Raw genomic sequence first — 14,691 nt, forward strand, 5'->3', positions numbered from 1 at the left:
AACAAAATATGTCAAATAGAGTTCAGTTAGTACAAAAAAATGTTTAACATCTCCACTAAGTTACTATTTCTACAAATACATATAGTTTCATACATATTCATATAATGTCTCTCAATAAACATTTATTAAAGGTAAAAAAGAATTATAGTAATTATAACAAGCTTTTGCTAGAATTAATTTGATGTTCAAATGTAAAAACTGCAAACAGCAGCAAACTGAAAATGAAAACAGCAGAAATGAAGAGGTTAATTCTTCACAGAACACTGTGTGTCTTTTCCTAGGTGATATATAGGGGCAGAGGTGGTTCAGACCTGTTACACACATGCCACTCTTCTAGTGAACGCCTGCTGGACTGCTGCCACAATAAAACGGTAGAGTCAAATCCAAAATTTCTCATTTGAAAAGAATCAAATCAATCGTTTTTAAAATCTGTACCTGTTTTTCCAGAGATGTTCAGAGCATACTTATGGAATTCCGAATTGATAATTCCGACATGATAATCTGAATGTCACAAATTTGACAGCTGTTAAGAAAAGTATATAAATAGGTAGTGCTTTGTTGCTTTGCAAGTGTTTAATGTTGATATTTTGATCATTGTCTCTTAGTTGGAATGAACCACTTTGTACTGCTATTGTTGTACACACTGGGGACATCAGCAGTGCTGGCAGACCCCAACAAAGAGGAAACCAGACCTTCAGAGCAGCCGAGGCTCTCAGTAGATTCAAAGCCCTCAGAGGAACCCAATGGCCAAAAAAGTGAGCCTTGCTCAAAGGGATGCTCCTGTATCCAAGATGACTACAGCTTAGAGCTCAACGTCTACTGCAGCACACGTAACTTCACCCAGGTTCCCTCCGACATCCCTCTATCTACACGCTCCCTGTGGCTGGATGGAAACCTGTTTACTAACTTACCAGCGGCTGCTTTCGAAAAGCTGTACAATCTGGAGTTCCTGAACCTACAGAGCAGCTTGCTGGTATCCCTCGATGGCCATGTCTTTAGAGGTCTGAATTCCCTTGCTCACCTGCACCTTGAGAGGAACAATATCCGTTCATTACCTGGCATAGTCTTTCAGGGCACACCCAACCTTGCATCTCTCAGTCTCAACAATAACCAGCTGTCTCGAATAGATGACAAGCTGTTCGCAGGACTCAGCCACATGTGGTTGTTGAACCTCGGATGGAATTCACTGTCTGTCCTGCCTGAGACGGGGTTCCAGGACCTACACGGATTACGAGAGTTGGTTCTCGCTGGGAATCGCCTGGCATATCTCCAACCACAGCTATTTCAGGGTCTGTCTGAGCTCAAAGAATTGGACCTAACAGGAAACTTTCTGAAAGTTATCAAGGCAAATGTGTTTCTGAAACTACCAAAGCTGCAGAAGCTTTATCTGGCCCAAAACCAGATAGTGACCGTGGCACCTAGGGCATTTGTAGGCATGAAATCTTTGAGATGGTTGGACCTCAGCAAAAATCGTCTATCTGTACTTCACGATGAAACTTTCCTCGGTCTGCACAGCCTACATGTGCTTCGACTGTCAAATAACTCAATTGGTAGCCTAAGACCCGGGACCTTTCGTGACCTGCAGTATCTTGAGGAACTCTGCCTTTGCCACAACCAGATTCGAGCCTTGGGAGTGAGAGTTTTTGAAGGGCTGGGTCATCTAGAGGTGTTGAACTTGGAGAACAACCGGCTACAAGAGGCACGCATGGGCACATTTATAGGCCTGAATCACCTTGCTGTGATAAAACTTACTGGCAGCTGTTTCCACAGCCTACCGGATCAAGTCTTCAAGGGTCTGTCAAAGCTCCACAGTATTCATCTTGATAGAAGCTGTCTGACAAAAGTCTCAGCCCAAAGTTTCAGCGGTCTAACAGGTCTTCGTCGCCTTTTCCTACAACACAACAACATCTCTGTGCTTGAGCGTCAGAGTTTTGTGGAACTACAAGGGCTGCAACAGCTTGATCTAAGGTTCAACCAGTTAACATCCATCAGCTCCCACACATTTTATGGCCTGAAGAACCTTGATTACCTGCTGCTGTCAGGCAACTTACTTCGCAATCTCCCTGCTGAGGCTTTACTGCCTCTGCAACACCTGTCTTGGCTGGATCTTTCTGAAAACAGGATGGAGTTTATACTTAATGCAACTATATACATACTGCCACGTTTGCGCTACTTAAACCTGAAAGACAATGTACTGATCAACCTACCAGCTTCTATACCTGGTACCTTGGATCAGCTCTGGCTCTCAGGTAACAACTGGAAATGTGACTGTAGTGCTAAACCCTTTCGAGATTTCATTCTGCAGAAGCCACAGGTGGTTCCGCTACAGGTTGAAATGCTTGGGGAAGGTGAGGAGCCCCATACACTTGTCACAATATACAATAACATCACATGTGCCAGCCCACTCAGCGTTTTTGGACTTGATCTGCGAAACATCGGCAGTGAACATTTTCGGGACTGTTAAATATAAAAATATTAATTCTGCTACAGTACAGATTACTTTTTCTATTCTGCCATTGTAATTCAAATCCATGTCAGAGCTTCAATTCATTACTTTTATTTATCTCAAGAAATATCTTCTTTTGTGAAAAGATCTTAAAAAGATGCATGATAGGCTGCCATTCTTAATCCAAGCCATGTAAAAATAACAATGTTATTTGATGATCAATTGTGCTGATATATTCAGGTAAATATATATTTTGGAAATAAATTTAAATAAAGGCTACAAAACTGTTAGGTGGTAAAAAGGTGATATTTTAATAAATATATTTAGCAAAAAAAATCTACTCTAAGAAATAAAGAATGTGTAGAAGATGTTCTTTTAATATTTGAAAAAAATAACAACAACAACAGTTGTACAAACAAGTATCAAAAGTGACTTTGTAAAGTATTATGCCTTGATTTTTTTTAGTACATCCAGCTTCCATCAAAATCAAACAAAATTTGTTTGTTTTTGGTCACTATATAAACATGAAGAAGGACATTGTGCAAATGCTCAGTCTGATAAACCAAACCCAAATATGGATATATGTACATAATATCGATCCTTGCTCTAAGTCCAAAGACCTGCTGAGCAACATCTTCAGGTTACAATCAGTAGTCAATTTCATATTTGTAGACCACTTCTTCAGAACAGCAATGATCTAAAATGATCAATTACTTATTTAAATATAAATTAGTCATTCCAAATTGCAGTGTAACTTTACTTAAAGGGGGCATAACACATACAGTTTCACCCAATCTCATGTTAATCTTGAGTACCTATAGAGTAGTACTGCATCCTTCATATCTCCAAAAAGTATTTAGTTTGATCATATTTATAAAAGAAAGATACAGCTTTACGATTCTCTCCGGAAACAGCCGAGCTCCTGGAGGCGCGCCGTGGGCGGAGCTAAAGAGTGACGAGCACTTGGGCGCCAATGCCAACAAAACAGACATTTGATGCAGTTACACTTACCGTCTGCAGTTCATAGCTGGGACCGCTCCATCTTTCAGTATCAAACGATGTGCAAATCCAGCGTCGAACTGGGCCTTGTTTATAAAACTGCTCTCACTCTGGTCCATGCGTGCGCGGGCGCGTTCTTCCGGGAGAAATGCCCATATAAGGAGTTCCACCCTCGTCTACGTCATGAAAAAAACTCTCTGAAACTTGTACGAACCTGGAAGTACGATTTTTGGCACAGAAATACTCCGTCATATGTCCAAATTGTTTTTTGAAACTTTGTCCATGCTTAGCATGAGAATCCAACTCTTTAACAGTGTAAACAACTCTGAATGCATGAAACAGCATTCTACCCCCGTTAAGTCCCCCAAATTACCCCTATGTAACCCAAATAACCTACTACAGTGTTTCCAGTTGAATTATTTTAGAATGTTGCAGTTCTGAAGAATTCTTTTTTTCTTCTTCTAAAGGGTCATTCACTCCTGTGTCTTTCCACCACATTAGGCCCTACTTTTTAAATTTTGCTATGCCATAGCATGCATCCTAAATACCCGACATAGCAAATCACAGCTTGATTGCACATATCACAAATTATATTTATTTATTTTTGTCACACATCACATCTCATATTTCGCTCATGGCAGACAGCGTTGTTTCCTTCATATTTGTATACTTTATCAAAGGTTTATCAAAAGGGGTAGTATAGAGATCGGTCACAACAATCATGAGGAACAGTGTGTGTGTGTGTGTATGTATGTAATTTTCACGCAAACAATTATGTTTATTTCACTAAATCGTATGATGGATTTTCCTATTTTAAAAAAATCTTTAAAAAGAAAAAAAAACCGATATTTGTTTGTTTTAAATAATAATAATAATAATAATAATAATAATAATAAATCAACAGCAAGAACTCGATTAGCAAGTTTCGCGCCAAAACATCTACTTGACAGAAAGGATACAAACAAGCACGGTGTCAACAAAGCGGTGTCTGCAGCTCGTGCGGTCGCCATGACAACTACAGTTTTGCTCGTTGGCGTCTGAACGTCAAACCGCATTTAGAGTCAACGTGCAGCTGCTGTTTACTACAGTACATTGAGAGGGAAAATACGCACCAGCTAAATACATTCAGAAATGCAGAAGAATGTGCATCTAGACGACATTATTTCCAAGATACCATCCCTTGACTCTGACTTGTCATCAGTAAGTTCAAACTACTGTTCTCTGATGATACTCCTTCACAGATGTCTTTTTTTAATCGTTATATTAACAGTGTTTATAGTTGTAATGATTATTTTTGAGCAAGTCAGTGAGGTTCAGGTGAGTTATGATCTTAAATCTCACAAGCTTTGCAATACTGGTGGACTAACTAAAATAAACACACAGCTGAAGTTCACATTTCACTCTACAGTCAGACAATGAAGGAGAGATATCTGTCCTTCAGCGACCACCAGATATTCACCAAAAGGAAGCAACATGAACATGGAGAGTCCAAAATTTGAGGTGTGTGTGTGTGTGTGTGTGTGTGTGTGAGAGAGAGAGAGACAGAGGAAGAGAGAGAGAGAGAGAGAGAGAGAGAGTTTGCCATCTCAGATCACAATGTCTTTGCATGCAACGTTACTCAAATCTGTATCACAGCCATTCACTTTCTGGACTGAAAAAAGGTGACTCTTAATCCTCAGCTTCCTGTGGGTCACAACACAGAAGAATAACTGAATGAAAAAGTGCTGCATGAAACAGAATGCAATGTACCTTTGCATGAAAAAGCAAACAAGACTGATTGGATAGAGATCCAGTTCTGTCCTGTTTTATCACTGACAGTAAGTTAGGTTGTATTTAATAAGATTTTTACACTAGAGCTATTCAGTAAAGCCATGTAACAAATTATCTCAACAGCCCCTTGATGCCTGATATCTTGACCAAGTCCTTCAGACTCTACGGCAACAAAAACCTCTTGTCAAGCCAATTCAATGTGATACATGTGAAGGTTGGATTGTAGACACTGTTTTACTCATTCAGGCTGCATATATTTCAGATGAACATAAGAGGAAAACATTTTTGTTTTGTTGTTGTTGTTGTTACAAGCAATGACAGTGAAATGCATTAAAATGATTTAATAAAGCAGCTGGTTGCTTTTTGTAAAAAGAAAGTAAATGAGATGGAAATAAAGACAAATGTTTCATCTATGAAAACCCATAATAGGCCTAAAAGAATCCTCCCTCAGGTACAGTCATGTTATACTATATTTCTATTATGACAAATTACATTCAGATAACATTCAAAAGTTTTTGGGTTCAGTATTTCTTTCTTTCTTTCTTTCTTTCGAATGAAATGAATACTTTTGTTCAGCAAGGACCCATTAAACTGATCAAAAGTGACAGTAAAGACGTTTACAGTGTTACAAAATATTTATATTTTAAATAAATACTGTTCTTTTGCACTTTTTATTCATCTAAGAATCCTAAAAATTGTGTCACATATTTCACAAAAGTATTAAGCAGTGTTTCTTGAGCAGCAAATCAGTATATCAGAATGATTTCTGAAGGATCATGTGACACTGAAGACTGGAGTAATGATGCTGAAAATTCAGCTTCGCATCACAGGAATATATTAAATTTTAAAACATATTCAAATATAACAGTTAGTTCAAATTGTAATAATATTGTTTTACAATATTACTGTTTTTGCTCTATTTTTGATCAAATAAAAGCAGCCCTTTGGAGCATTATTTCAAAAACATTTTAAAAATCATAACCCGAACTTTTGAACAGTAGTGTATATTCTCATGTTTACAGATTCCTGTACTGCAGGTTAAATGTGTTTGTGATTTTTCCCAGATGTACTGGGAGACTGATGAATGAGACAGACTTTAAAGGGACCTCAGCACAATTACAACACAATCAAGACTCTCCTACCATATATACTGATTTGCGCAACATTGCATTTCAAACAAAACAATCGGTCATTAGCCAGAGTAACAGTGTCATAAGTCCTGCACACCCGGACAAGAAAATGAGCTCCACTAACAAGACGTCTAACACAAATGCAAGAGCAAATGGACAGAAAAGGTAAGATAACACATACATCTCTAATATCACATAAAACATCTATTCTAACATAAAATATTAATTAAAAAAAAGCACAAGTTTTAAATATATGCTGAGAATAATAATTAATAATAATAATTAATACATTACACTCAATACTCTGGGAAAATAAAATACATTTATATTCCAAATAATGAATGGCTGATAAAATGTACTCTCCTTTAAAAGCCATCACAACTTATAACCTCAGTTATATTGCGTTAATTTTTCATTTCTAGAGAATTTTCTGGGAAGAGTTTATTACTCCAAAACATAAGGTAAAAAAAAAGTATGTTAGAGATGAGCTGGAGAAATCCACAAGATTTTGCTGAGGATAAGCAGAAAAACTCTTCAGGGAAAAGTATAAAGGAAAATCAGCTTCATGATTCTGAAACTAGCTGCAGTGAACCTGGTGTTTAGCAGGTCAATGTCTGCTGTTCTACTGTGACCAACATAAACAGAGTACTCCATCTTCGCACATTCCAGCTGCTCAAAACAAGCAAAGGTACAAAGTATACTTACATTTTCTTCACTCACAGCAACATGCATAACCTAATGTAAAAATTGTATGGATACAGAGAGCAACACAGTCATAAAATCAGATGGTTCTTGCAAGCATTCAGACCTCAATATTCTGCTAACAACTTGGAGGAAGCTGCTGAGAGGACTGATATTCTTTATGAGCTTGTGAGTTATTGGCTGTTTATAAAATAAGATAAATTGAACACTGCTCTACTCACTTCCCTTAGGAAGCATCCTACCTTCCTTCTACCTCCAGATCTACAGATGAAGGAGTGTTTACTGCTGACTGTGCCTTTATCTAGTCCTGGGGTGGTGGCAGGATGAACGCAGAGAAAAACAGACAGTGGATTCAGTCTTGATCAAATCATATGTTTACAATGCACTCATAGCATGGTTCATGTCTTTGGTGTGTCTGTTAGTTTGCACATAAATACGGTAATCTTTGGCAGTGGAAAATATTTGACATTTTATACTACATTTCATCTTTTTGTTAACTGCTCTGTGATAGACTGATCCCAAAACCTGTGGGAGAAAAGGCAACAAGCTTGATGCCCCTTTCTGGGTGGCTGGGCTGCAGCAGTTTTATAAGGAAGATGGCTTGGCCTTGTACATCTGTGCCATGCCTCTTGAGGATGGTTAAACTGGCTGTAGAAATTCCAGGGTGGGTTCTACACATATCCATTGGCATTTATTAAATATTTAGCTAATTTAATAATGCTTTCAGCTACTAGTGAAAGTGGCTTTTGCAGATTTCCCACTAAAACGCACAGAAAATGTTGAAAAAAGAACAACCATTATCTAAATAAAATAGTCTTAATAGACTAATATTTACGTTTATATTTGAATATTTTTGCTCATAGATGAGGAAGGTGGATAGCGATGAGAGCATGTTTTACAGACGAGTTTGCAAGTTCTTTGCACAGACGCCATTGAGCCATTGTGGTATCCGCTTCCTCTATCCACCCCAAGAGCTGCTGACAAACTTTGCAGGTACATACTGTATCATCTCCCACCATAATTACACAACATGTATACAAATTGCATGGGTTAATACATATCCTGTCTTCTAGTCAGCAAGTCAGTTATGCATGAAGGGGAGCATTCTCATCAGCCAGTGCTTATCATGGCTTTCCGGGGTCCTCACGCTAACTCAGTGTGTCAGGAGAGCACAGGGCCATCAGACCCCCAGCTGGCAAGGCGGACAGATCCAACATCCATCAACGCCCTGTACCGTCACAGTCAAGACCAACCCCTGCTCTACTCACCCCATCTTGCCAGTCTTGTGCATCTGGGCCTCTGCTTGTGATTTGGTTGTAGAATAGCAAAAAACAGCCTGTCAACATTAGTATTCAAATGTATTGTAATACTTCCCAAATTGGGTCATCATTGTTTACTCACACTTGTTGTACTTGTACGATTGTCTTCAAATACGAAATACAAAGAAGTGTTCAGCTGCTTTTGTTCACATTATGAAAGTCAATGAGAGCCAAACAAGCATGAAATTAATCCATAAAATCCATATTAATCCATCGTCACTTTGTATGATAAACAGATTGAAATGTAAGCCTTTATTCACTCTCAAATCAAAAACAATCAATGGATTAAACCAAATATAGTTTTAAATTTAAAATTCATCATCAATCTTATTTTGTGTTTCATAGAATAAAAGTCATACAATTTGGAACAACACGAGTAAATGATGACTAAATTTCCATTTTTTGGTGAACTATTCCTTTGAGCTACCTGCTGACTCTGTTAACAGGATCCAGGACTCTGGTGACCGAGGAGTCAGTTGTTCCCATCTTCTGACCTCTTCTCCAGCAAGTTTGTGTGCCACAGTGAAAGGTGACGACTTTAGAAAAAAAGCTGTTATAAAAGTCCCTAGCATCTTATAAGTCAAACTTTCTACCCCTTTGCCCCCATACAGCGGATATATTTCTCCTTGTGTCTGCTGTGGTTGGACCACGCTGTTACAGCTATATATTATCTGCATGTGCAAAAACAGGCTTCAGTCAATTGGGACTTCAAAGAGTGCAGATCTCCAGGAAACAAGCTCAATCTCTGGGACTCACCGCAAAGCAGGTGAATAAACCCAACAGTGAGCCTGTACATGTACAGAAATATATTGAAACTGAGAGTGGGACACTACCATGACATTGATGCTGATTGCATTTGTCTGGAAATTCTGTCTGTCTCCGTTAGGTAGCAGTGTTCTGTCATGCTCCTACAGTGTTTCTGGCTGGAGAACAGGTTGAGCTGTCCTCTCATTGCCTAGTGCTGCTCATGAGCAGAGAAAGTGCAGTTAAACACTGCTCCAGACTGCCGATAGGTAGAGCATCTGGATAGCATACATCGTGCCAGCCACTTCCTGTATGTGAAGCTGTACTGAGGTGCTCCAGGCATTAAGTGTCCCGTGTCTTTGCCTGATGAAGGTCTGATGAATGAGCTTGCTGCACAAGGCCTTATTGGATCAATCCGTACAAGATTCACAGATGTTCTGGGTCCACATGTCTGCTTTCACACTGTTCCCTACTCTAAAAACCCCCACGTTCTGAGTAAATACATTACTTTGTATTTTCATGATTTGTCCACTTACCATCTGAGCATTTTTGACAAGTATATGATATGTCCTAACAGGTGGGTGCATGTGGACAGTGCCGGAGTGTAGCCACATGGTCTTGTCCAAACACGCATATCCTTCTTGTCCAGATGCAGAGCAGGTGGTGGTTGTCAAACTGACTGGTCAAAACATTGTCGAGAAAGAAATTGACTTTCTTCATAAGGTTCTCAAGGGAGATGCAGCAGGTACCTAAATCAGAGGTTTACAATCCTGCTCCCGGAGTGCAACCTTCCAGCAGCGTTTAGCTCTGAATTAACAAATCAAGCTCTTCAGGATTACTAGAAACAACCAGGCAGGTGTATTGGAGTTGAACTCTTCATGAAAGTGGCCCTCCAGGAACAGGATTGGAGCATTCCTGACCTAAAAACTATACCTTCACAAATATACCTGTATTCTTGGTTGAGTAAACCACTGTAAGTTACACAACCAAATCTACCTTGTCTTGTACAAACAGGACAAGAGGGATTTGAGCTGGTGGCACTAAAGTGGGAGCCCAAGCTGTCACAGCAGCAGGCACAAGAGTTGAGTCCATTTGAGATCGGAGAAAAAGTGTGGCAGAGTAGTGTGCAGAGCTTGACATCCACTCCTGCCCTGCATGGTCATGGCTCTGAGGAGGGTGAGGGCATTCATCACCCTACGTAGACTTTTACCACAAAATTACCCAGGAAACCTCCATGTATTGATTTGCCCCACACCTGAGACAGCTTTCAGACAGACCTGCCTCTTCTTCTCTGAGGCAGGATTGGTCCCTGGTGAGGATTTAAGTAGATAATACCAGTTTTGTAAGGATGATCCTTAAGTGGTTTGCTTAATCTAAAATCCCTTCGTCTTCAGATCACACTAGTCGTCCATTATTGAAATTCTTACTGCCTCATCACATTGACATTCCTGGTATGTACAGATCCAAGCCAAAGTATACCCCCAACCCACCCCCAGGCGCTCTGGGAACTGACTGTCAATCTCTGACAACCCTCAGGTCTCAGAAGTCAGTCGCTTTACAGTTATATGACAGTAGGTAAGTGATGTCTTCTCAGAACATGTTCTTCTCTGAGCTTTTTCATGGCCTTTTCTCTGAACTTCCTCCCTCTGTACTCTACAGGCCCAGAGCCACTTTTGACTCTAGCTCTGTTCAAGCCTGGAGCCTGGAGACACCGCTTTGGTAAAATTCTCACCGTAATCAAACAGAACGGATATACTCTAGTGGGCTTACGTGTGCTTCTGCTGGACTCAAGCGTGGCAAATGCACTGATACATCCACCAGAGCAACAGGTCACTCTGTCCTCCTCTTTCTAAGTATCTGAAGAAGAACAAGTAATCACATTCTAGAGTCTTGTGTAAAAAAAGGACATTTTAGCATACTTAAAAAAAATAAAAAAAAGTAATTATGGAAATAATACTTAAGTGCAAAGTGAATGTAATGTTTTCAGACACTTAATTCCATGTTAATTGCTATTACATGAAAATGTGTTATAGTACAAACAAGACAAATTAGCTTAATTTTAGACTGATTTTTGATCCACTTGAGTAGGACTTCATATGTGACCACAAAACCAGTCATAAGGGTCAATTTTTCGAAATTGAGATTTATACATCATCTGAAAGCTGAATAAATAAGCTTTCCATTGATGTATGGTTTGTTAAGATAGGACAATATTTGGTCGAGATACAACTATTTGAAAATCTGGAATCTGACGGTGCAAAAAAATCGAAATATTGAGAAAAACGCCTTTAAAGTTGTCCAAATGAAGTCCTTGGTGTGTGCTGCAGTGAAACTTCAGTTATGAGACATGAGAAGGTATTGTAACCTGTCGTTCCTTCCCCTAAATGTATGTTCTTACATTGGTGTTATAGTCAAACATGTCTTATTTCAGATACCCTGCCTGCATTCCGATCCTGAAGTTAGTTTGGACCGTGAACAGCTGCACACTCTTAGAACCGCTGACAAAGACGAGTTTTCTTCAGGATTCGGTCAAGGCAAGGCATGATTCTCCCACTTCCTCACCCCTCTATCAACACATCAGAAAACTGAGCCAATGACCCAAACATAAACCAAAACTTGTTGATGTTTTACTAGCTGCGAGCGACCTTTGTAATGAGGATGGGAACCGTTGTTATTTATTTGTGTTTTGGTGCCAGTAGGGCCTTTGGTCAGCAGTGCTCTTTGTCAGACCACCTGCCTGCTGATACCTTCCAACCTCCTGCAGCAGAATCAGCCTCCTCTGTACTCAGAGCTACTGCAGCAGTAGCTGCTTACAGGCTGCCACCTGGTGGCTGGAAGGCTCTGCACACCAGATGAGAAACAAAGGCAGCACATATCAGAGTTACTAAGGTCCTCTGCTGGTGAAGCACTTCTACGTGAGGGCCCCTTCCTTATCATTGCTTTGCAAGCAGACAGTGCCGTCACATGTTTCAATATCATTCTCGAGAGGTACAAGCCAAGCTGAAATGGAAGTAAAAGGTTACAGCTGTCTGTAGTACAAAGCATATGTAACTCTAATCTGTTTATCTTCTTCTGCAGCATTTGCAGGGAGAGACCGGACCTAAAGAGAGTTACAATGACAACAACAGACACAGACACAGAGTTACAACTTATTCACCCAAACTCTGAAAGAAAGGTGAGTCTACAATAACATTTATCTTACACTCTTAAAAAAATAATGGTTGCAAAATGGTGTTTTGCTGTGATGCCATAGAACCATTTTTGGATCCCTAAAGAACCCAAAGAAACAGTTCTTAGTGTACTTTTGTGTAATAAAAAGTTTCCATGAACCATCAATGCCAGTAAAGAACCTTTATTTGTGTACTTTACTTTTCTGTATCTGCAGGCAGTGAAATTGCTGTTACCTTTTCGATGATCTCTGTCTTGACAGTCATCACCGCGTAGCACCACCATAACCAGGAGTTATTCCATTATAGGTACCTAGTGCTAAATATTTAGCTTTTTATATTTTCACAGGAATGTGATTACAGACCTTACTGGCATGTTTTCACACTGAAATGAAAAGACTGTTTTAAAGGGGTCATATGATGTTGCTAAAAAGAACATTATTTTGTGTATTTGGTGTAATGAAATGTGTTTATGCGGTTTAAGGTTCAAAAAACACATTATTTTCCACATACTGTACATTATTGTTTCTCCTCTATGCCCCGCCTTTCTGAAACGCGTAGATTTTTAAAGCTCATCGTTCTGAAAAAGCGAGGTGTGCTGTGATTGGCCAGCTATCCAGTGCGTTGTGATTGGCAAGGAAAAATTGAAATCGCATCATATGACCCCTTTAATATTACTAGTGCCCATAAACACTTTAAGTAGCATATTAACTCAAGAACAGTCATATTGTATTTCTTAAATGGATTCTAACTTAACCAAAAAGACAAACTGTTCTTCGTCTACTCTGTAACTGATGGTTCATAAGTAGGGAAGGAAGGGAAAGAAGAAGACAAAACACTCGAGGCAGGTTAAAGATCAAAAATGATTTAATTCCCAAGATGACAAAAATAATTCCATGAATTCTGTAAACCATTGCATAACTGCTGTAGTGTAGACAAGTGTTAACAATTTTAAATGATACACTACAAGAGAAAGATTATGCATTATAAATAATACCATCTTAAGTAATTCTAGTGATGAAAAACCTCTCTGGCCATCAAAACGTAAAACAATTTCATAAAGAAGCCTCCATAACTTAAACACAGAACTCCCAGTAAAATGGTTTAAGGTCTTGTGTTGAAAACACATACACAAAGTATTATACTGACAGCAAATTGTATAGTATTTCAACACTAATTAGAATATAAGCTGTTCTATATATTGATGCATACTGTACCAAAATAAGGGATATGTTCCTTGCAATATAAATGATTTCCTCATTTTGACTTTTGAGCTAATAAATCTGAGTTGCAGTTTCCTTTGAAAATTGGACATCCCTCTTTATTCTACAGTTCTCCTGTAAAACCCTGAGAAAAATACATCTCATATTTCCATCAAATTGTTACATGGATAAATACACAAACTTGAAAACTGCAATTGTGTTTAACTTATAAATGTATTCGTAATGTATCGCAATTCACAAAACTAGTGCTACATCATTATAGATGAATTGTTCTCTATGTTATTCCAGTGACCCATTTAATATGTAATTTGAATGGTACATTCAATATTCAGGGATTTAATGTTCGATTAACCGTAACATTAATTATAGGGAACAGTGGTTCCAAAATTCTGACTTTTTTTTTAAATTTTTTTTTAATTATTATTATTTTAGCCTCTTACAAAAGTGTACTATTGTAGTAGGTATTTTCCTCCTGGCTAGTTTGCTAAATTTAACCAGTTTCATATGTAATATGTATATACAAGATTGCATAAATCCTTAGGTTCAATAAATCACACTACTGATAGAGAACAAAATTAGAAAAACAAACAAATGAATAAAAGAAAAATCCACAAGAATGCAAAAAGAAAGCAATGATTATTTCCACAGCAGAGCATTATGGTAAAATTTCCAATACATTAATTTACACATTGCGAAACAAAAGAGTCCTTGGTGCTTCTTTAATTACAGATGCCTGGTCTTACATCAACATTAAATGGTCATTTTTGTTAAAGATTACAGTTGGTATTAAAATGGCTGATGCAGACAGGGGTCTCTTTGTAAATAAATAATTACTATCTGCCATTTTGTACAGAAAATCACTGTTAAGCAAACCATTAACACAGAAATTCAGTTGGAAGCCCAAACTCGAAATGACTAGGTTTTATATCAATTCCACTTTAATTCTGTCATACTTCATGAACGGTTCAGATGAGCTGCTACTTTGAACACACCCTTGGTAAAGAATACCATTGCAAAACACCTTAACTGTTACTCTGACAGTAGACACTGTGTACATGCAACATCATGCTGACTTTTCAACATCAATAAATGTTTCTTTATCAGAATAATAATCACTTATTACTCAAACCGAAATGGTCAAAGGCATGGCAGAGCAGTTTTTTAAAATTATTTTAATACACTGGTCTGTAA

General features: G+C 38.5%; 1 protein-coding gene, 1 long non-coding RNA gene and 1 pseudogene across 3 annotated transcripts; all 3 read left to right on the top strand.

Annotated features, from left to right (window-relative positions):
* Positions 1–293: 293 nt before the first annotated feature.
* Positions 294–2,765, top strand: LOC107703367 (insulin-like growth factor-binding protein complex acid labile subunit). The gene is made up of 2 exons (XM_016505970.1): positions 294–371; positions 606–2,765. Exon 2 carries the CDS (start codon positions 611–613, stop codon positions 2,462–2,464), a length of 1,854 nt encoding a protein of 617 aa, XP_016361456.1. The 5' UTR covers positions 294–371; positions 606–610; the 3' UTR covers positions 2,465–2,765.
* A 4,481-nt stretch (positions 2,766–7,246) lies between these two features.
* On the top strand, positions 7,247–8,540 carry LOC107703368 (uncharacterized). Of its 2 annotated transcripts, XR_001635834.1 has the most exons (4): positions 7,247–7,456; positions 7,559–7,711; positions 7,911–8,040; positions 8,121–8,540. It is a non-coding gene; the product is annotated as an uncharacterized LOC107703368 (long non-coding RNA). The 2 variants fall into 2 exon arrangements; XR_001635833.1 differs by having other exon boundaries at positions 7,247–7,711.
* A 6-nt stretch (positions 8,541–8,546) lies between these two features.
* On the top strand, positions 8,547–12,565 carry LOC107703312 (uncharacterized; annotated as a pseudogene).
* The last annotated feature ends 2,126 nt before the right edge of the window (positions 12,566–14,691 follow it).

This window comes from Sinocyclocheilus anshuiensis, unplaced genomic scaffold, assembly GCF_001515605.1.
Source record: "Sinocyclocheilus anshuiensis isolate Anshui unplaced genomic scaffold, SAMN03320099.WGS_v1.1 scaffold58, whole genome shotgun sequence".
NCBI classification, from domain to species: Eukaryota; Metazoa; Chordata; class Actinopteri; order Cypriniformes; family Cyprinidae; genus Sinocyclocheilus; species Sinocyclocheilus anshuiensis.